General features: G+C 45.5%; 1 protein-coding gene across 2 annotated transcripts in view; it reads right to left on the bottom strand.

Moving 5' to 3' along the window:
• Positions 1-291: 291 nt before the first annotated feature.
• The window catches only part of SUCLG1 (succinate-CoA ligase GDP/ADP-forming subunit alpha), an 833,973-nt gene continuing 810,619 nt past the window's right edge, over positions 292-23,645 (bottom strand). For both annotated transcript variants that reach the window (XM_044080064.1, XM_044080063.1), the window contains one exon: positions 292-899. In XM_044080064.1, coding sequence (XP_043935999.1) covers positions 873-899 — 27 coding nt within the window. In that variant the 3' untranslated portion in view covers positions 292-872. The remainder of the gene's footprint in view (positions 900-23,645) is intronic.

Below are 23,645 nucleotides of genomic sequence, written 5' to 3'. Positions count from 1 at the left end.
TTTTCATTATGGCAGTCAGGTCTTCATAGCAGTACAGTGATGGTGTGCTTGCTGAGAAATCAAAAGTGATTTTAAACTGCATTTCTCAAGAATGTCCCAAATCACAATGACAGTGGTAGAATTCCGTGTATGAGCAGAATGGGAAGGGATGAGGATATCGAAATATTTATCCCGTTTGCCATCTGTACTATGGGCAGGGTTGTTTAGAATACAGCAGTCCCAGGAAAAAAAAAAACACAGTTCTGTTAAAAAAGCAAGTATTTTTTTAAACATCTAATCATCAGGCAGACCTTTCTCAAAATCATTTTATTTCAATTATTCTGTTTCAAGTTTATTAGTCTACAACGTCATGATTTTTTCCTTCTGTGAAATTCATTTAAATTCAAACAGCAAATATAAAATAAGGTACAACCAGTGTTTGAATGGAAGTACCCACTCAAATTTATGTGACATTACCCATGATCTGTGTTAAGCTAGGAATGAGAACTTATGAGTTCATTCATGTTTTCCCTGTACTGAAGTTTAGGACTTGGGTCTTCTAAGACTTGCATAAGTTTAAACATTCCGTAAGAAACAACAAAAACACAAGAAACACAGAGGGGGCCCTAAGGATTCATATGTCTTTATGTTTCTTACTTTAATGAAATTCTGGAGCAATCATAATTCAAATTAAAGACTATATTTATTAATATATATAAATTTACAATTACAAGTTTCTCACCAAGGAAATGAAAAAATACGTTTATGGCTTTGGAGCTTTAACGAGATATACAGTATTGTTCACTTGAGCAACCAAAATTTAGTAGATGGTAGAGGCACACGCACATGTTGCAGTTTGTGTGTGGTTGCGGTGCACTTTCCTTTAAGATTTCTTAAAGCATTTTCCTCTTTTCAAACTCCTACACAAAAAAGAAGAAATTACAGTCACACAAGAACTGATATAGCAAATCTTTTTAAAAAGCTTGAATGAATGTTTAAAAGGCATTCTGTAAAGTAGTCTGCATTGATCTAACAGAAAATTGTCATACTTGTCCAAGAGAGCCTAGCATTAAAAATGTGGTAAGGACAAGTACACACACAATTGCATGCACATTTCTCTGTGGAAGAGTTTGCAGTTAAACAAGTAAAGCAGATTTTGGTGTTTATCCTATTAGAAATGAAAAATTCGACTTACTCCGTTAAATCTCTATAAAAAATAAGTTCAAAAGTATAACTTTTACTTATGTTCTTTTCCTCTGTAACTAAGAAAACCATCAAACCACCACTGCATCTGCCAGAATGCATTTGTTCCCCTTTATGAACAGAGGGCATAAACGTAGCATGGCTATTATCTTTTAGTTATGTACTTACCATAACTTTAGATGTATGGGATCCATCTCGCCTACATTCTGTACTGATGGGTTCGGAGCCGATCCTCGGCTCCGACTCGGCACGCTATACTATAGAACGAAGTCTCTTATTGGCTGAGCTATCCCACATCCCAGGATGCACCACCACTGCTTCCCCAGATCTTGTTTGTCCGCACACATGCACACACACATAGACTGTTGATATAATATTGCCAGGTGTTTCAAGATGAAACAGCTAAACTCGAACCGTCCGGTCTGTTCTGATCTCCAAGGCAGGGGGAAGGAGGGTGGGTTATTAGGAATGTAGGCGAGATGGATCCCATACATCTAAAGTTATCGTTATGTGATCCTATCTCGCCTACATTCTGTACTGATGGGACAGCATCCCTAGCACCTGATTCCTGGGTGGCTCACTGGAAAACACTCCTGAGAACTGTGGAACCGTAGGAAGCTCGCCCCCGAGATGCCACGTCCAATTTGTAATGAGAAATGAAGGTGTGAGGAGAAGACCACGTAGCCGCAGCACAAATGTCACTAATGGCAAGCTTAGAATGAAAAGCTCAAGTAGCCATAGCCCTGGTAGAATGAGCTTTCACTGGAGTTGTAAGCTCTATATTAGAAATGAAGTGAGTATGACTGATACAGTCTCTGATCCACTTGGCAATAGTGACTTTCGTGATGGCTTTGCCCAATTTATTGTCCAAAAAGGACACAAACAACTGATCTGTTTTCCGTGTTTGGTGCGTCCTATCCAAATAGAAGCGCAATTGCCTGTGAACATCCAAGGTGTGAAAGATGTATTCCGCTCTATTCGAGTACTTTGGGAAGAAAACTGGAAGTTCCAATGACTGTTGCAGACAAAAACTAGAACAAACCTTAGGAACAAAGGATAGATTCGGTCTGAGGGATACTCTATCCTTGTGAAAAACCAGGTATGGTGGCTTGACACATAGGGCTTGAAGTTCCAAAACTCTTCTGGCTGATGTAATTGCAACTAAGAAAGCAGTCTTCCAAGAAAGAAATTTCAAGTCACAAGTTGCTGCTGGTTGAAAGGGGGAAGAGGTCAAAGCAGCTAACACAACTTTAAGGTCCCACGGTGGAGCGGGATGAGATATCGGGGGGCCGAAGCAGCCCAGCACCTTTTATGAAGGCTTTACACAACTTGTTGCTCATCAAAGGTGGTTCTATGCTCTCATGAAAATTGGAAATAGCTGCCAATTGAACCTTGATGGTAGAGACCGAAGAACCTTGATTGAAGTTAAAAACTTCAGAACCTCTGACACCGGGACAGTTATGGGATCTAATCCCCGGAGTTGGGCCCAAATAGCAAATCTCTTCCATTTGCTGTTATACATTTTCTTAGTAGAAGTCTTATGGCCCGAGGACAAGATATGTATGACTTCCGGGTCCAAAGCATGGTTCCTGACTATGGTCGGAAGAGGAGGAGCCAAGCTGTTAACCTCAACGAGTGGAGGGACTGATGAAGCTGTCCCGACTGATGGGTCAAGAGATCCGGAAATTGGTCCAGGAACCATGGACCGTCGAGTGCATATTTCCGAAGAAAGGGAAACCAGGCTTGACGAGGCCAGTATGGGGCAACTAAAATCATTTTGCTCTCCAAGCGAATCACCTTCTGGATCACCTTGGGAAGAAGGGGAACCGGTGGAAAAGCGTATAGCAGGCTGGTGGGCCACGCTTGGACTAGGGCCCTGGGAATCTCCTGAACTGGGGTGAGAGAAGAACTGTTGGCATTTCGTGTTGAGGGGGTTGAAAAGGTCGCAACAAGGAGTTCCCCATCTTCTGAAAATCAGAGTTGCCACTCTGTCGTTCAGAGACCACTCGTGAGGGGAGAGAATAGTTCTGCTCAGTCTGTCGGCCATCACATTGGATCTCCCAGGAATATGTGTTGCTACCAGAAAGCTTGGTTGCAATGCCCAATCCCATACTTTCATGGCCTCTCTGCAAAGGGGGTAGGATCTGGTCCCTCCCTGCTTGTTCAGGTACCAGACTACTGACATGTTATCGGACTGAATGGCAATCATGCCCGGGGAGGTAATCGTAGTGCTTGCAGAGATAGAAGCACCGCCCTCATTTCTAGTATGTTGATGTGGAGGAGACTCTCGTCGGAATGCCACTTGCCTTGGACTGACCTACCCAGGTAATGTCCCCCCCACCCCGTCTGGGAGGCGTCCGTAGTCAATGTGGCCACTGGAGGTGGTGGAACGAAGGGTCGCCCCTGATCCAGGTTGGAGGAAAGAAGCCACCAACGAAGGTCCTGTTTGCACGTCTCTGTGATCAGAATGAGGTGACTGAGAGGGAGATCCTGATAAGACCACGAGCCACTGGAGAATCCTCATATGTAATTTTGCCAAGGGGACTAGGAGAACGGTGGCCGACATGGAACCTAACAGTTGTAGGACCATCCTGGCTGGGGCTCGGCGTTTGAGAAGCAAGGCTCGAACTTGAGACTGTAATGTTTCTATCCTCTCTGTAGGAAGATAGACCCCGCATTTGCTTTGAGTCTATCTCTACTCCGATAAACCGTATGCGCTGAGATGGCAGCAACACAGACTTTGCCCAATTGAAGGTGATTCCTAGGGAGTTGCCTAGAGTTATAGTGGCTGCTAGGTTTTGTAAGAGTAGACGCCTGGAGGTGGCAGTTAGGAGCCAGTCATCTAGGTATGGAAACACCTGGAATCCTAGACTTCTCAGGTGAGCAGTCACCACCGCCAAGCATTTGGTGAACACCCTGGGGGCTGTGGTGAGACCAAAGGGCAGTGCACGGAACTGAAAATGACGGTCTCCCAGGCTGAAGCGCAAGTGTCTCCTGGACGCCTGATCTATCAGGATGTGATAATAGGCGTCCTTGAGATCTAGGAGAGATCCGCAACATCTTAAGAGCAGCGGGAGAATGGATTGCAAGGTGACCATCCGGAACTTGGACTTCTTGACTGATCGATTTAGCTTGCTGAGATCCAAAATGGGCCTCAAGTCCCCGGTCTTTTTTGGCACCAAAAAAGTCCCTAATCCGGTCTGGTCTACGAGGACTGGTTGGATGACTCCTTTTTGAAACAGCTTTGAGATTTCGATGGCTGCAAGATCCCGTTGACTGGGTGGTGGGTCCGGGATTTTTCGGGATGGGGGGGGGGGGGGGGTTGAGAAAAAGGGATGGTGTAACCTCCGGCGATGATTCAGAGCACCCATCGGTCCTGAGTGATATTCTCCCAGGCTTTTAGGTGCTTCGAAAAACAACCCCCGACTGGCTCCGGAGCTGCACAGTCAGGCAATCCTTCAGGGATGCTGGAAGGTTGAGGAGCCACGAAAGGACTCGGTTTCCAGTGTTGGGGCCTCCGCCTCTGGGACGGCGTCTTCCTGAAAAATTTCCTCTGCCTCTAGAAGGGGATCGCCTGCTGTGAGGAGCAAGTCTTTTGAGATTTACGGAACCACATTTTCCCCTCTTCTAGCCTTGGGATAAGGCCTGAAGGGAGTGGAAAACTGTGCCTCACGGCAGTCAAAGTCTTACCCTCTTGTTCACAGCGAGTCAAGGTGTCCTTTACCTTGGGTCCAAACAAAGAGGACCCATCAAAGGGAACGTCGGCAAAGGAAGACTTGAAGGCTTCCACAAAGTGACACAGGCTAAGCCAGGCTTGTCTCCGTAGAGCAACACCTGTTCGCCGCTTACCGCCCCTCGGCTGCATACGAAATGAGCCTCATGGACGAGTTGGATATCGATGATAGGGTAGCCAACTGGGAGCTAACCGTCTGGGCCAACTGCTCAGGTAGGTTACCAGAGAGGGTATCTGAAAGTTCCTTGACCAGATCCCTCTGAAGTCTGGTGAAGTAAGGCCAGATAATTCAGAGACCTTAAAGTAAAGGCTGCTGAAGTAAGGGTGCGCTTCCCGTACCGATCCATGCTCCTGGACTCTTTATTATGAGGATGGACGGACGTCGAAGCCTCTGTCACATCTTGTTGGGTAGCAGATGCCACCATCAGGGCATCTACAGCCACACCCTTGGAGAGGAAATCCTTTTCGGGGGGAGGGGCCGAAAGAAATTTATTAGGGCGAGCTGGCACCGGTTCCACAGAATCCGGGTGCTCCCACGCCCTTCGAGAGATCAAATCCAGGACCTCATCGAAGGGCGGAGACACCCAGGAGGTGGAGGGCTGAGCCCCGAAGGCCTTGAGGAATACAGACTCCTCAGTGGAAGGGGGTTTGGACTGCCAGTCGCCTCGTTGCTTCAGGATTTCCAAAATGTCCGCAAGGAGACATCATCCGAGGACGACTTGGGGGACCCCTCCGCATCATCGAGGTCGGTGTCCGAGGTGAGAGACTCATCAGGGGAGTCGACGTGCTTCCTCTTGCACTGTCTCTTCCTTGGAGGTTCCTCCGAAGACGCTTCGGAGGGACCTTCAGGAAGGGGGGAACCCCCAATGGGGTGACCTCAGGCCCCAGGGCTCCGCTGTCTTGAGACAGGGGGACTACAAAGGAACCAGTCTCCGTGCCAAGGGAAGGTGCCGGTGAGACGGTGGAGGTGGCCAAAGAAGATTTGGCCAAAGCACTCCTCATGGCCCTGAAGGCCGGACCCCCAGAGTCCTGGGAAGGTCCGACCCCCGAGGCCACAACAGTAGACGGCACTCCCGCAGCCGACGCACCAAGAGGGAGGCTCGGAACCGAAAACATCGGTCCCGAAGCGTCACCCCCGGGGCCGACCGAGGAGGTCCGTGTACCGAACTCCGACCTGAAGATCGGGGTTGGAGTAAGGGTCGGAGCAGACCCGAAAACCTCCAACGGCTCCACTAGCACCGACTCCAACGGTGCCGAGGCTGTTGGAGGAGGAACCAAGACAACAGGGTGGGCAATCGGCTCCGGAGCCGACTGGGCTGGAGCCGAAACCAACTTTTGGAAGACTGGAGACTGAAACAGCCTTTGAAGTACCCTGTCAATGTCCGAATCCGACATCCTCGAAGATAGAGAAGAGATCGAACGAGTTCAAGTCGACTTCTCCACCGGTTCCGAAGGACTGGGGGACCGCCCGAATCGCCTCGAGCAATATCGGTGCCGAGGGAGACTCCACAACCATTGCAATTTCCTCGAGCCTAAGTGGACTTCGCCAAGGGGAAGAGTCTGAGCGGAACTCTCATCGGCTCAAGACAGTGGAGCCGATGAAGGTGACCCGCCACTGGCTTTCCAGCCGCTGGCTCAAGCCAGAGGAGTCGAGGCTGGAGGCATCGAGGCAGACCGTCCGCCTCGGCTCCGAAGTCCATGGAGCCGATGGAGAAGCCTGCCGAGATTTCTTTGTGGCCGGTTCCAACGGGCTGGTCGGAGCCGACGATTTCTTTTTCTTCGAAGGTGAAGAGGAAGAAGATAAAGCCTCCTCAAAAGAAGGTGTAATAAGCCCTTTTAGAATCAATTTGTTTTTCCTCTCTTGGAGGACCCGGGAGGAAAAAGAGTGACAAACGCTGCATGACTCCTGAAGATGTTTAGGGCCCTAAACAATAAACACATAAAGAGTGATCGTCCGTTATGGACATTTTGTAACTGCATTTAGAGCATTTTTTGAACCCAGAAGGTCTGTGCTCTTTAGACATGTTGACACACAATCACTACACAAAAAAGAAACTTTCACAAAATCCTCTTAAAGATGATGAAAATTAGGGCAAGACCCCCTCTAACATAAAACGGGATACTTGACCAACTAATAATACTACCACAAGACTCACACTAAGTATTACAATCACGCGCGAGGGCAAGGCCCCTCTAACTTAAACGGGATCCTTTCCCTCAAATTAAAGATAAATATTACCACAAAATATAACTAAAACTCAGTCACACAACAACGATAGCTGTTAAAACAGCTTTTGGGTCGATTATCAAAATATTTCTGACAGAAATTTCTTAAGAAAAAAGCACTTAGCTCAGCCAAGTCCGAGACCACGTCTTTGCTTATAAAGCGGCAAACGAGATCTGGGGAATCAGTGGTGGTGCATCCTGGGATGTGGGATAGCTCAGCCAATAAGAGACTTTGTTCTATAGTATAGCGTGCCGAGTCGGAGCAGAGGATCGGCTCCGAACCCATCAGTACAGAATGTAGGCGAGATAGGATCACATAACATCTAGGCAGTTATAAGCAGGTTTTCTGCTTTAAGCCCTACTGTCCCCTATGCAGCACCACAAACAATCCTAACAGTGAGCAATAAGTAAGACACTGTGAGGTTATGTTACATACCTCCATAAACTTCCTCCACAATTCATTCTCTACAATGTAGACACCCTCATCCATCTTTTGTCTCCACTGAAGATTATAGGAGGAGTATGCATCCTGGGACACATCCCCAACCTGTGCCCTAGGAGAAGCAAACAGAATCTACCTTGTCATTCCTCTCGGACACCTGCTCCAGTGCCAGGGTCACCATATGACTTTGAATAGTCTAGCTCATAGAAAGAGCTTCATCATCCATGCCATGAAGCAGGCAAAAAAGTATCACTTGATATAGAATTTATTCCCATTCTAACTTGGGTAAAAAGTGAACCTCGTGGTTAGCCTATAATGAGGGATGCAAGGTAGTATGGTAAAAGTGCATTAACTATTGCAACATACATCCCTTCCATATCAAAAATTGTTTAATGCTGTCATGTTGGGACAAAAGATAAAAGGTACATTTTTGAGGTCAGGATGTGCCCAATCCTGAAATGTAACACACACACAGACACACACACACCTACCTTTGATAAGCTGTCACAGAACAAACTAGTCAGGGCCAGTTTTTGCTCATGTAAAAACAGATGGTTGTAGGAATATCCAACCATATCAATATCTGCACTACTCCCAGTTATGAAATGGAAAGTACTTTATTACAAATTTCTAATGAGGAAGGAAGAATGTTCATAAATACTGCCTCTCCAATTCTGTTAAAAAGGGGTCAGTTTTTAAGGGTAAGAAGTGCCCTATCAAACTGCTACAGAACTCCCTGCTAATTTGCTCACCAGTGACCTACTGCAAACGTTACTAAATATACTAACATTAGAATAATCAGACAGCGTTTTTCTTGTGACATATCCAATTATTTCATCCACTATACAGTTTAGTAGATTCACTGCTTACTCTTTGCCATGCAAATGTTCACTACACCAAGGTCTTGATATTGTGAAAAAAATGTAAAGGACTCTCTTTGGTCCCTGGGACCTGCTGGATACCTTTATTTTGCACTGTATCCTGCCACATGTTGCTTAAATGACAGTATGGTCTGGCACAGACTAAGGTGTTGTAGGTGGAGTCATCTCCAGGGAATAGCTCCTTGTCATGACATCTAGCATAGTTTAGATAAGGTAACAAAGGGCCAAGCATTTACAGCTAAAGGAAAGTACAGTTTTGTACCTAACATAAATGTAGATGTCCGACAGATATGCAACTGCAGTCATAACATATGGGTTGTCCTGCCTCAGGCAGCTCTCGGTCGGCCGGATTCCAAAGTCTGGGTCCGACGTCGGCTGATGTCGCATTTCTCCCCGACGTCAGAGCGGCTGGAGTATATAAGCATCAGCCGACGCCATCTTCTTCAGTGTTTCTTGCCCCAGATGCCAGGTGCCCTCCAATGAAGGCTGTAATCAAATTGGAAGACAAAAATAGGTTTCCAGACAATAAATAAGCAATAAACAGATACACCATAACAGATACCCCCAGCTAAGGATAATAGGGATAGGAGTGGACCCAAGGCATAGAGGGGAAGGAGGGAGGAAAACCGACTGCAGTTGCATATCTATCGGACATCTACATTTATGGTAGGTACAAAACTGTACTATGTCCTTCAAGAATGCAACTGCAGTCATAACATATGGGTTGAATACCATAGCTTAGCTGGGGAGGTGGTATGCTCTAGGAAAAGGATGGTGTAGCTATCAATCCCTGCAGGACTGCCAAGCAAACCCTGCTCCGGAGCTGGAATATAAACCGAGCTTGTAGTGTTTGGAAAATCTATGCACCGACCTCCATGTGGCAGCTTCTAGAATGTCTTTGTAGGCACCCTCTTAAAAAGCTGTAGAGGTGGCTGTAGCTCTGGTGGAGTGTGGTCCGACATTGGCTGGCTGACACTTTCCATGGAAGGAATAACAGAATCTGATGCAATGTCCAATCCATTTTGAAATTGTCTGTTTGGAAATTGCTTTTCCTTGTATTCCAGGGGCGTAAGCTACAAAAAGCTGATCAGACTTCCTACTGGTCTTGGTTCTGTCTAGGTAGTAGCGAAGTTGTCTGTGTATGTCCAAGGTATGTAACAGTCTTTCCCCTTTGTTCTCAGGATTGGGAAAGAAAGTAGGCAGGTGAATTGCTTGATTTAAAGAAACCCTGGATACCACTTTTGGCAGAAAAGTAGGGTTGGTTCGTAGGGAGACCCTGTCTCTGTGAAAAGTTATGAACGGTGGTATTGCCATTAAGGCCTGTAATTCTGAAACCCTTCTTGCTGAGGTTATGGCCAGCAGGAAAGCTGTCTTCCAGGAAAGAAATTGTAACTCCACAGAAGCTGCTGGCTCGAAGGGAGGTAAAGTCAATTTTTCTAGGATAAAATTGAGGTCCCAAGCTGGTACTGGTGCCTTTCTTGGGGGCTTTATATTCTTGATTCCTCTAAGAAATTGCCTTAGCAAAGGATGTGAAAACACAGGTGGATCAGTATTGTATCTAGCTGAGATAGCTGAAGCATGTATTCTTATGGAAGAGTATGAGAGTCCGTTATGTAACATACCTGACAAGTATTCCAGAATGAGAGGGATGCTCAAAAGTGATGCATCATGACCCTTGTTGGTATTCCAAATGCTGAATCTCTTCCATTTGGCTGAGTAAGCCTTTCTGGTGAATGGTCTGCGGGCTTCTGTTAGTATCCGCTGAACTTCCTTGGAGAGAGGTAAATTGAGGTTATTTATGGGATTTCCCAAGCTGTTAGCTGTAGAGTTTGGATGTTGGGATGAATAGTCCTGAAGTTGTGTTGAGTCAGAAGTTGAGGCCATTGTGGAAGGGCCCAAGTTTTGTTGTGACATATGCTCCGTAGTACTGGGTACCAGTGTTGTCTTGGCCAGTCTGGAGCTATTAGGATCCCCTTCGGTTGCTCTGCCTTGATCTTTAATAACACTGTGGTCATCAGTGGCACGGGTGGAAATGCATAAATTATTAGGAGCTCCAGTTGAATGAGAGGGCATCTACTTTCCATGCTTGTGGATGATATGTCCTTGAGCAGAACTTTTGTAAGTGATGATTGAGGTGGGAGGCAAATAGGTCCACGTCCGGCCTGCCCCATCTCGAGGTGAGTCGTATAAAGATGTCTGGATGTAGCCTCCATTCGTGGGGGTCCATGAAATTCCTGCTTAGACTGTCCGCCAGAACATTGTCTTTGCATGGAACAAACTGGGATTGTAGCTGTATGTTTAGACCCAGTGATTTTTCCCAAAGATTCATTGTCAGTCTGCAAAGGGGGTAAGAATGAGTGCCCCCCTGCTTGTTTATGTACCACATCACAGTGGTGTTTTCTGTCCGTATTAGTAGGTGGCCTTGTTGAAGTTGTTGTCCAAAGGCCTCGATGGCATGCATTACTGCTAGCATTTCGTTTTGGTTGATATGCAGATGTGTTTCCTTTGGGGACCATTGCCCTTGAATACATCTGCCCTCCATGTGCGCCCCCCCATCCAAGGTCTGAGGCGCCTGTGGTCATTGTCTGTGTTATCTGAGGTTTTTTGAACGACATGCCTGTGTTTAACTGGCTTACTGTGGCCCACCATAAAAATTCCTTTTGTAGACATGGAATGAGTGGAATAATTGCTTCTAGGTTGTTGCTGTGTTGAGACCATAAGCTTTTTAAGTACCATTGAAGCTTTCTCATGTGTAGTCTTGCTAGTGGGACCAAGAGAATGCAGGATGCCATGTAACCCAGGGCCTGTAGGAAACTCCTTGTAGTCATCTGGGTGAGCTTTGCTAAACTTTTGAAGTAATGAGTTAACTTCTTTTGCTTGTCTTCTGTCAGGTAAGCCATTTGAGAGGCTGTGTCTAGTTTGGCTCCTAAGAAGGTTATTTGCTGGGATGGCTGAAGTCTTGACTTTTGAAAGTTGACTGTGTATCCCAGAGCCTGTAGCAAGTGTATGACATAATTCAAATTTTTTGTCAAGGTTAGTTTGTTGTCCGCTTGTATGAGGCAATCGTCCAGGTACGGGTAGATTTGAATCCCCTGGAGCCTGCAATGAGCAATTACTGATGCCAGGCATTTCGTGAATACTCTGGGCAGTAGATAAGCCAAATGGCCATGCTGAGAATTGATAATGCTCTGGCCCTGCAAGAAATCTGAGGTATCTTCTGCAGCTGTGTCTGATAGGGACATGCAGATATGCCTCCTTGAGGTCCAGAGTAATCAGCCAAGACCCCTTGCCCAGCATGGGAAGGAGTTGCTGTAAAGTCAGCATTTTGAACTTTGGTACTATGAGAAAAGTGTTTAGAGCGGACAAGACCAGTATTGGTCTCCATTGAGTTTCTTTTCTTGGAACAAGGAACAGTCTTGAATAAAACCCCTGGCCTTGTTCTTGTTGTGGAACTTTTTCTATTGCTTTGATCTGAGCAAGCAGAGAAATTTGCTTGATAGCCTCTGCCCTCTGATTTTGTGGAAGGTTTGGCATGCCTTGTTTTCTTGGCAAGGTATGAAAGTGGAACCTGTAACCGTGGTCTATAATGTCCAGTATCCATTTGTCTTTTGTCAGTTTGTGCCAATTTCTTGAAAACAGAGATAACTTTCGCCTACCAAAGGAGCTTCTGTTTGCTCCTTGGTCAGCGGAAGTAGAGGAAAGTCATTGAGCTTGTCCGCGGGGCAGGAGAAACCACTGTGTCACTTCTTTGGTTTGTTGGTTGTCATTGTCGCCCCTGTAGGATCCTCTGTATTGCCCTCTTCCTCGGCACGCCTGTTTTACCCCTTTGAAATCTTTCAGGATTAGGAAAGGACCAGTTTTAGAAGGCCAGTTCCTGCTGAATCTGGGCGGCTGAACCTGGAGGAAATCTTTGACTGTCTGTACTGACTTGGCTTTTTCCTCAATGGACTTTAACACATCTTTGGCATTAGCACCAAAAAGCTTGTTCTTTTCCAAGGGAGCATCAAGAAGCTTTGCCTTAACATGATCTGGTAAAGGTTGTTCTTTTAGCCATGCATGTCTACGAATGACCGCCCCTGTCATAGCTGCCCTACATGAAGCCTCCAATGCATCATATCCACACTGCAAAAAATGATTGATAACTTGCTGAGAATTATGCACAGCCTCCTGCAAAGACTTCCTATCTAAAGGTTCAGGAGAGGCCAAACTTTTCTGTAAATCATCTAACAGGAAATCCTGATATTGAAACATGTGAGAGACAATTGAGAGCTCTCATAGATAAAGTAGTGGAGGTGTAGACCTTCTTCCCCCATCTCTCTAAGGACCTTGCTTCCCTGTCGGAAGGCAAAGGATTTTTGATGTGGTAGCTGAAACCCCTTTAGGCCCCTGGGAAATTGTTTCTAAATCAACAGCATGGGCCCTAAATAAATGAGAATGGGTTTCTGGAACCCTATAGTATCTGTCAGGCTTGACAGGAGCAGGAGGAAGAGTATCAGGGTAACACTGGAGTCAGAGTATAAATCATCCAAAACATCAAGCACAGGAGGTATAGCTAAGGGTCTGTGTTGAGGCTTTTAAGGAAGGTTCAAGGCGCTTTCTGGAATCAGAAAATTCCTGGCCTTGCCACTTAAAATGCTCCCTCATGGAATGCAGAACTTCCCCAAAAGAAATATCCTCAGGAGGGAGGCCGAGGATGGAGTCCTCTGCATCTGAATCCTCATAGGTCTGGAAGGGCTCTTCCTGGCTTTCAGAGGGAACAGAGTCCTCAGAATCTTCATCTGAGGGCAGAGGGTCAGGGGTTCAACCCTGGGCCTCTTATCAGGAGGAGGCTGGGATCCTCTCAGGATGGGCCTGGGAGCCTCTGATCAGAGAAATTAAATCTGCGCCATGGACATGATCTGAGTTTCAGGAGTAGTCTGAGGTATGTTTTAGCAGTAAGATGTTTGGACTTGCTGGCTGCCTTGGCACGTGTAGGCCTTGATAGACATGGACATGGGAGGCCTAGCCACTCCACGTGCAGGAGTTACCTTATCAACAGCAATGGTCTCGGGCATTTCCTCGGTTTAGGTATCCGGAGGAAAATCAATAACTGGCGGAGTGGCCTCCGGTATCGGAGGTATCGGTAATGCGGTGTCTTCGGTTCGGAGCGGTGGAATAACCGCCTCAGAGGGAACCGGAGCACTCATGTTAGTTTTGGCGTGGTGGTTGAAGACGCGGGCCGAGGATGTCGGTCCCGGTCTTTTCGTTTCTTAGGAGTCTGCTTGTCAGTTGTTCCGACGGCACTGTATAATCAAATTTTTCGCCGAAAAAGTCTTCAGCGAACTCCGCCCGGCGCCTGAGAGTGCGCTTGTTGAAGCGAGCACAGGTGGCACAGGCCGAGACGTCGTGGTCTGGGCCAAGGCAAGGGAGGCAGTAAGAGTGGAAATCCTTATGAGGTATTTGTTTACCACAAGACAAACAATTATTTACTTTTTCAGTAATTTCTGACATTGGCTGAGGCAAGAAAAAGGTCCCCAACGGGGTACTTAGCTTTTTAGATGACTTCGATTTCGAAGAATACAGGAGCTGACCGACCAGCACTTGCGAACTGCTTTTGCTTCGGGCACCGCGCGGCAAGAAAGGCTGAAGAAGATGGCGTCGGCTGATGCTTATATACTCCAGCCGCTCTGACGTCGGAGAGAAATGCGACATCAGCCGACGTCGGACCCAGACTTTGGAATCCGGCCGACCGAGGGCTGCCTGAGGCAGGACAACCCATATGTTATGACTGCAGTTGCATTCTTGAAGGACATCATGCAATCATACCATCTTCATGAGTATTAAGTCAATCAAGGACAGAGTTCAGAGAACTGCTAGAAGCCCATTTGGAAGTTACCTCTGCCAGTGGAATGACAAATGAACCCCTGTCAAACAGATGTTAGTGCTAAGCCTTCCTCTTCTAGTACTCCTGCTACAGTGGTGCTCAGAGTCAAGTGGTCAATACCTTTCAGCTCTGTCAAGAGTACAGCTTTTACAGCATGGTACATATATCAGTTTGATGTCTTCACGGTTACAGTTGACAGTGCAAACATATTTCCAAAATGGTTTTGGAGAACTAGACTCTACAAAAGGATTGTAATAAATGACGAATTAGGTTCCACCTTTGCTTTGCTAAAGTGATTATGATATTGTATGCAAGATTTCAAACAGAAAAATATTACTTCGAGTATGAGATGTAGAAGGTGAAGAAGTAAGCAATAATCTCATAGATTCAAAGATATTTAACAAGCTAACGACCACCAAGGCCCTTATAAGCCTAGCCATGCAACCCATCCCAAATGTGTCAATATCTATCATGGGTGGTTATTAGGAGGGGGTATTGAGAGTTAGGAAGTTTTTAGAGGTAATGTGTGGCAGTATGTTAGTTTAAGCATAGTTACTGCTTGCCTCGGTCTAGCAGAGAACTGGGGGCCAGACTTGGGTGAATTTCCAATTTCTCATCCACTGGTCAAGCTTATGCTTAAATAGTGTTAGGGATGGGCATAGTTTCATATGGATAGGGAGCCTGGTCTAGTGTTAGAAATGGACTCTGCTTCACATGGATTGGGAGCCTGTTCCAGAGAATGGACATCCTCTGAGAGACATCTGTCTCGCCAACATGTCTTAATTTGTCATAAGGCAAATTTTAAATCCTTGGATCTAGTGGTTCTGATGGACCTTTTGCCCATCCGCAAAATGAACAGCATCAGAGCTAGATCTGAGGATGCCTTGGATTCCAGGCATAGATCACCTCTCAGTAACCTGTAGGGGGAGACTATAGAAATAGGGCTTTAAGGCAATCTATACAAAATAATGTGTTTATACCCTGGATTCTCCTGGTAAGGAACTTTTGTTGGTGCTCCAACTGTTGCACATGTCTGGTCAGGTCCATGTCAAAGGGGGATTATATTCAATGGTGGGTCTGATAAGGGCTGAATAAAGTAGCATTATGACTTCCTCTTCCTGGATGCCATGCCCTTACTTATATCCTGGATGACATAGAATGATTTTCTTACTACCTTGGGCACATGCTGGTCAAAGGCCAGATTACGCTCTACATATGTCCTCAGATCCCTGACTACCGGGGTCAGCTCTTAGAATTACCTTATCAATTAAGTAAATTAGCTAGGGTGGCAGTTTTCACAAAAGGCACTAATGCATTTCTTGCCACTGAGTTTTAATTCATGACTTTGGCACCAGTCTTTTGCCTGTGTTAGACCCTCTTGTAAGATGTTTGTATTGTGTGTAGATTCTATGACAGCTGCCAATTTGCAGTCATCTGTGAACCTGGTCAGCCAAAGGCCCTTGACATTAATTTTGACCTCTAAGAAGTGGATACCAAATAAAAGCATTTCCAGCAAGAGAACCCTGAGGTACACCACTGGTGACTGGTCTTTTAGTCAAGGTGGTCTCACCAATCCTGACATCCTGGGTCCTGTCTATGAGCCAGATGGCAATTCAGAGAGCTATGTAGGGATTTATGCCCAGTTTGGCGAGTTTGTCAACTATACCCGAATGGGTACTGTACTGAATGCTTTAGCCAAGTCAAGGTAGGTGGTATGCACCATTTTCCCTCTCATCCATTGCCTTGGTGACCCTCTCAAAGAAGTCCACCAAGTTTAGCAGGTATGACCTTCCCCTGACAAAGCCAAACTGGGTTGGGACCAGTGTCTGAAGGTTGCCCGTATCTTTGTTGATCATTTCCATGATAATTCGTTCCACTTGTCCAAAGGTGACAGCTTTGTGGTATTGACCTCACTAGTTAGTGCATGGCATGGGGTGGGGGAGATGGTCGGGTGCAGCACTCTCACATATTAGTGAGTACCAGGTTCAATATGTTTTGCATGCTAGACTACCCAGACTAATGGGTCTGCAGTTTGGAGCCAGTTAGTACTTTGTGAAGTGGGAGAACCATTTCAGTCCTCCATTCTCATGGTACAAAGGCTGTTTATAACACTATAGTTGAAAAGTGACTCAAGTGGTCCTGATAAGTAATGTTTCAAGCTACTTAGAAGGCATCCAAGGATACTGTCAGGAGCCACTGATGCTATGTTTTTGTCTTTAGCAAGCACCATCAGGAACTGCTCCCTGTTAACAGCTGGAGGAAGAGGTATTTCATGGGGGGGGGGGTTAGGGGGAGTGGAGGTGAACTCTGAGATGAATTTGTCAGCCAGCAAATTCACTATGTCACTCTGCTTAGTGAAAGTGGTACCATTAATCACCAGCTCGGCACACTGTTATATGTGCTTTGGAGGTTTTGGACATAGCTGTAGAAGGCTTTGAGGTTGTCTTTAGCCTGTGAGGCTAACTTGACCTTGTAAATGGACTTGTTGAATTAGTCCTCTTAGTTTCCTGTTTAGCCTAATTACAGGGCACCTATCATTATGGGAGTTGTTTTTCCTGATTTTAGCCATGACTTTTTCCCTTTAGCTACATGCCCTATTAAGGTTAGGATTCTACCAGTGTGGTTTGTTTTTATAGTTTGTTTGAGGCTTTATTTTAGTAGGTACAACAGCCTCAATACAACAATTTACGTGGTTGTAAAGGGTCTTTGTGAACAATTCTGCATAGGTTGCTGTGAACTCAGGGTTGACAGTGGCACTGAATTTTGACAAACTGCAACTTATTACAATGTAATTTGCATTAGAATAGTTCCCAATTATTACAGGGCTTTCTGGGGTTACACAGTAGAGTTTTATTTCAAAGGTGACAGCTTTGTGGTATTGACCTAACTAGTTAGTGCATAACATGGGAAGGGGGAGATGGTCGGGTGCAGCACTCTTGCATATTAGTGAGTACCAGGTTCAATATGTTTGAACCTCTAGGGGGTGTGCGCACTATTGGGTTAAGGGCATCTGTGTTAATAAAGTCAAAGAATTGTGCATGTGCATTTGAGGCAGTTTGTGTTTCCCCAGTCTATAAAGGGGTAAAGTCACCCATGAATACGGTACTTGGTTTAACGGCGTCTCCAGTAGATTGAGGTGCAAGTTATGAGATTCTAGGGACATAGATAATGACCTATATCTTGCTAGGATATGGTATGGGACTTTATGGTGATTTATACATGCACAAATTCCAGTGCATAGCCCTGTTTAACCACTGTATTTACACTTGTTAATACAGATCAAGACTCCTCCAACTCTTCTTCCTGTCTGTGCAGCTGATGGTCTATATGTGTGGAAGACACTGAAGCATTGCACTGTCGGAGTAGTTTCTGCAGATGTAAATCATGTCTTAGTAACAGCACAGATATCTATATTCCCCAGAGTGAGAAAAGATTGCAGGGTTTGGAGGTTCTTGTTTAGGCTCCTAGCATTGAAGAGTAACACCTTCAGGTTTCTTTGTGTTTTATTTGATATGCTGGTAGCTTTGTCAATTTAACATTGCCTAAAAAGGGTCTAAAGGGGGTGGTTAAAGTTTTAGCTAATATTCAGAAGCCTCAAGGAACCAGATGTACAAAATCCTTTGCAAAGTAACGTGTTTGTTAACCATGTCCTCCCATGCTGGTAAATACTGAATCCCCTGAAAAGACACTATAAAATAAGCCAATTATTGAAGTCAATCATCCTTTGTTCATACTGTGGCTTCATCCATGGTGAAGGTAGAATGCTGCTCAATGCAAGGCACATACTTGCCTGACGCACACATTCAGAGAGATCAATAATGTCTCTTCATATAGCCCAGGAAGTATGTCTCAAGTCATTAACGCCACATGGATTATGACAGTCGTACTGGTACCTGTGGCATAGTGACTTGAGTGATATGCAACTTGGCAGATCCAGGCTCTAGATAAAAAAGAAGTTATGTACCTGCCATAACGTTCCATGTTTGTTGTCCTTCAACTCACCTTCCTTCTTGCTGGTTGGGTTCGGACGTTTATTATAGCTCGAGAGCTTATACAGGCTCGAGGCTAACCCCTATCCCAACATGCCTAGTGGTAGCTACCCAGATCTCGTTTGTGATAGCCCACATTAGACAATAGTAAAATGCAATTTTTACTAAGCTCTTATACACAAGGAAACCTTGTGTATAAAGGAACAATCCACATTCAAAGGTTAGGAAGGAAAACCAAGGCAAGGTCAACTAACCTGGTATGTCAACAGGAAACTCAGCCGGAGTAACCAATGAAGGAATTCATCTTGATCCTCCAGGGAGAGGGAAGGAGAGGGAGACGCAAGAAGGAAGGCGACATGAAGGACAAAAAACATGGAATGTTATGGTAGGTACATAACTTCTTTATGTTATGTTGTCCCCATCTCGCCTTTGTTCTTGCTGGTTGGGACCACGTCCCCAGCCCCTGGTTCTTGGGTGGCTCCCTGGAACAAACTCTTCAGGACCGTGGAACCACAGGATGCCCTGTTCTGGGAGACCACATCCACTTTGTAATGAGTGACAAAAATATGAGGATTTGCCCATGTTGCTGCTGCACAGATTGAATCTAAAGGCAATTTGGCTTGGAAGGCAACAGAGGTAGCCAAGGCCTTGGATGAGTGTCCTCTGGCTTTCCTTGGAAGCTTTTTGTTATGCAAATCATAAGTATAGCTGATTGTATCCGACAGCCACTTTGATAAGGTCACTTTTGAAACTGGAGAACTTTGTTTACTGTCAGCAAAAAATAGAAACAATTGATCTGACTTTCTAAAGTCCTTGGTCCTGTGTAAATAAAAGCGTAATTGTCTATGAACATCCAACTGGTGGTGTCTATACTCTGCCTTGTTGCCATAACTGGGGAAGAATAAAGGAAGCGCGATGGACTGATTTAAAATTATACTCTGAACACACCTTTGGCAAGAAGGCGGGATTTGTTCTCAGAGAAACTCTCTTTGTGGAAGATGAGATATGGCAGGTGAATAGATAAAGAGTGTAATTTTGAAACCTGTCTAGCTGAGGTGATGGCAATCAAGAAGAAGGTTTTCCAAGACAGAAGTTTCAGGGGATAAGATGATGCTGGTTCAAAGGGTGGAAGAACCAGAGAGGCTAAAACCAAGTTTAGGTCCTTGGGGGGGGGGGTGCTTCTCTTACTGGGGCCGTAAAAGGGCTGTACCTCATAAGAATGCTTTGCACAGCTTGCAGGATATGATATTAGAGCCCAACTCTCCCACCTGAAAATTGGAGATGGCAGTCAGTTGGACCCTAATATGGCAGCTGCTCCTCGTTCAAACGTTTCGACCAGGAAATCAAGAATCTTGGGAATAGGAGCAGTGAAGGGATCAATACCATTTTTCTTTGCCCAATAAGAGAACCTCTTCCATTTGCTAGCATAAATCTTTCTGGTAGTGGGTTTGTGAGAAGACACCAGGATGTGCTGTACTGCCGAGGAAATGTTGGGGAGCCTGGCTAAGACTGGAAGGGGAGAAACCAAGCTGCCAGTCTGAGAGTTTGGAGGGAGGTGTGGAGCACGCCCGACTGATGCATCAGGAGGTCTGGAACTGGGTCCAGGATCCAAAGCTCCACTTGTAGATGATGGCAGAGAAAAGTACAGTTGTGTACCTACCATAAATGTAGATGTTCGAGTGTATTCACTGTTGCAGTCATTATAGGTTCATAGGTTGGTACTAGGCTCTCGGCCCTAGGGCCCATACAAGCCTAGCCAAAAAAGGTACCATGGCTTTCGCCACCCAAGAAAATTATTTTCCTGTGCCCCTGTCGAGCAGAGCCACAGAAGTGATCCCCAGGGTGAATTTCCCATTTCCCATCCAATCATCAAGATTTTTCTTGAAGAGTGCTAATGAAGATCTCTGTTTGACATAGATAGGCAGTCTGTTCCAGAGTATGGGAAGTCCCTGGGACAGGAATCTATCCCTCCAGCATGTTCTGTTTATTGTGGTGACAAGGTTTAGATCCCTAGAGCGTGTAGCTCGGAGGGATTGGGATTTCTTTAAGTGGAGCATGTCCAACAGCTCTAGGTTTGACATAGCTTTGTATGTTAGGCAGAGATCGCCCCTGAGTAGGCGATATGCGATGGAGTAAAGCTGTAGCTTTTTGAGACTGTCTGCATAGGGCATCTGTTTGAGGCCAGTAATCCTCTTTGTGAGGTATTTCTGTGGTCTTTCCAGTTGTTGTAGATGTCTTGTGAGGTACATACCAAAAGGGGCGTTGTACTCTACAATGGGTCTAATGAGTGATGAGTAGAGGGGAAGAATGACCTCTTTTTTTCTGGATGAGAATCCTTTTGTGATGAGATGAGCCACGTAGAAGGATTTCCTGACCACTGTGGCAATGTGATTATCAAAGGAGAGACTACTGTCCACCTGTATCCCAAAGTCTCATCACATTTTCGGCATTAAGTAGACTACCAGCTATGTGGTAATTCATGGGTACAGAGTTTTTACCAAAGGGGATGACAATACACTTTTTGGCATTGAGCTTCAGGCCATGGCTTTGACAACAGGTATCTGTCTCAGTGAGGCCCTTTTGTAGTTTGTCCACATCGTTAGGAGTTTCGATTATGGCTCCTAGTTTGCAGTCATCTACAAACTTTGTTAGCCAAAGACCTTCTGTGTTGGCCTGCACTTCAGAGAAGTAGATACCAAACAGGAGAGGACCCAGGACTGAACCCTGTGGTACTCCACTTGTCACTGGTCTGATGGCGTATTTGGAATCCGCTACTTTCACAGTGTGGGTTCTGTCCGTGAGCCAGTTGGCAACCCATCTTGTGACATAGGGATTTATACCTAGTTTAGTGAGCTTATCTATAATTCCAGAGTGGGGGATGGTGTTGAAAGTCTTGGCGAGATCTATATAAGCTGTGTGAACCATTTTACCCTCATCTATGGCTTTGGTGACTGCTTCAAAGAAGTCAATTAAGTTTAGGAGACATGATCTGCCTTTTACAAATCCAAACTGGGTAGGGTCCAGAGTTTGGAGATTACCAATGTCTTTACACTTGGGTTATCCTGCTGGCAGGTGACCCGTAGTTGGCCTGAGTTCCAAAGTCTTATTCCGGCGTCGGTTGCTGTCGCCTCTTCCCTGACGTCAGTGCGCCAAGGGTATAAATGCTGCAACCGACGCCATTTTCTTCAGTTTTTCTTGCCCCAGATGTCAGATGCCTCAGGATATGAAGGCTGTAAAGATAAAAATATGCCAAACAACCATGCATATATCACTAAAAACATTTTCTTCTTCTAAAAGCAAATACACCACATAGGTTTTATAGAGTTGAGATGTAAAGAATAATCCCAAGCAAAGAGGGGGATGGTGGGTGGGTAACCAGGACTGCAACAGTGAATACACTTGAACATCTACATTTATGGTAGGTACACAACTGTACTATGTTCATCGTGTTTCACTGTTGCAGTCATTACACTTGGGTAGAATCCCAAAGCTTAGGCAGGGTGGCTGGGTCTAGATTGGATTTGGCGAGGCTAACAAGCCCTGCAGAACTGCAGTGGCAAAGCCTGCTCTGGATTTGGAGTAGAGAAGTAAGTGGTAGTGATTGGTAAAAGTGTGCACTGAGCTCCAGGTTGTAGCTTCTAATATGTCCTTGGTTGGTACCCCTCTGAGGAAAGCTGCTGAAGTGGCTGCTGCTCTGGTAGAATGGGGCCTAATGCCCTTAGGGACAGATTTGCCATGTTGTGCATAACAGAAGCGGATGCAGTGTCTTATCCATTTAGAGATTGTCTGCTTTGTAATAGGTTTTCCTTGTGATCCTGCAGCATATGCTACAAACAGTTGCTCAGTTTTTCTGAAAGCTTTTGTTTTGTCCAAGTAAAATTGTAGCTGCCTGCGAATATCCAAAGAGTGCAGAAGTCTTTCCCCTTTATTCCGGGGATTTGGGTAGAAAGTAGCAAATGAATAGTTTGGTTTAAGGACACATTGGAGACCACTTTTGGCATAAATGTTGGGTCCGTCCTTAGAGAAACCTTGTCATGGTGAAAAATGAGGAAAGGTTCCACAGCCATCAATGCCTTTAACTAAACTCTTCTTGCTGAAGTTATTGCTAGGAGCAGAGCAGTTTTCCATGACAAGAATTTTAGATCAGCTGTGCTGGCTGGTTCAAAAGGAGGCAGTGTTAGTTTTTCTAAAACAAAATTGAGGTCCCAAGTAGGTACTGGTGCTCTCCTAGAGGGTCTTATATTCTTTGCCCCTCTGAGGTACTGTCGTAGTAGAGGATGTGAAAAAATAGGAGGATCTGTATTGTAATGAGCTTAAATGGCAAAGGCATGTATTTTAATTGAAGAAAATGATAGGCCTTTGTCCAACTTCTCAGTCAGGTATTGCAAAATCTGAGGCATATTAGGGACCAATGGGTCGAGGCCTTGTGCCTGGTTCCAAGCACAGAATCTCTTCCATTTTTCCGCACAAGATTTCCTAGTGCTGGGTCTCCTGGCTTCCAAAATTACATCCATAACAGCTTTAGAGAGCGGTGCAGTCTGAGTGGCTACATTATCTGCCATGCTTCCAGGTTTAAGGTTCTGAGTTGACTGTGCAGAATCTGATCGTTTTGCTGTGTCAGAAGATGAGGGATTTGAGGGAGAGGCCAAGGCGGGCCTTTGGACAAAATCTTTAGGATTGGGTACCAGTGCTGGCGTGGCCAGTCTGGTGCAATCAGGATAATTTTTGGCCTCTCTCGTCTGACTTTTAGAAGCACCTTGGTGAAAAGAGGCATCGGAGGGAAGACATAGACTGTCAGATTTTTCCAGTTGAAAGATAGAGCATCCACTTTCCATGCTTGAGAGTGATAAGTCCTTGTGCAAACTTTCTGTAATTGGAAATTGTGAGGGGAGGCAAATAGATCTATGTCTGGGCGTCCCCATTCCCTTGTTATCATGCTGAACACTTGTGGATTTAGCTTCCATTCGTGAGGATCCATGAGATTTCTGCTTAGTTCGTCTGCCAGTGTATTTTTTGTTCCTGGCAGGAATTGTGCTTGCAGATGTACCTGGTAAGTCAGTGCTGTGTTCCACAAAGTCATGGCTTGTCTGCATAGGGGGTAAGAATGTGTGCCTTGCTTATTTATATACCACATAACTGTGGTATTGTCTGTCTTTATTACTAATTGTCCTTGATGTATTAGGTCTTTGAAGGCTGTCAGGGCATTCTGCACAGCTAGCATCTCTTTTTGATTGATGTGAAGATGTAGTTGTTCCTTGGGCCACGTGCCCTGAATACATTTTCCTGCCATATGTGCTCCCCAGGCGTAATCTGAGGCATCCGTTGCTAT

The sequence above is a fragment of the Protopterus annectens genome, chromosome 8.part0 (assembly GCF_019279795.1).
Source record: "Protopterus annectens isolate FY-2018-M chromosome 8.part0, PAN1.0, whole genome shotgun sequence".
NCBI classification, from domain to species: domain Eukaryota; kingdom Metazoa; phylum Chordata; order Ceratodontiformes; family Protopteridae; genus Protopterus; species Protopterus annectens.
The sequence above is the reverse complement of the archived record's forward strand: the minus strand, read 5'-3'. Positions and strand labels throughout refer to the sequence as shown.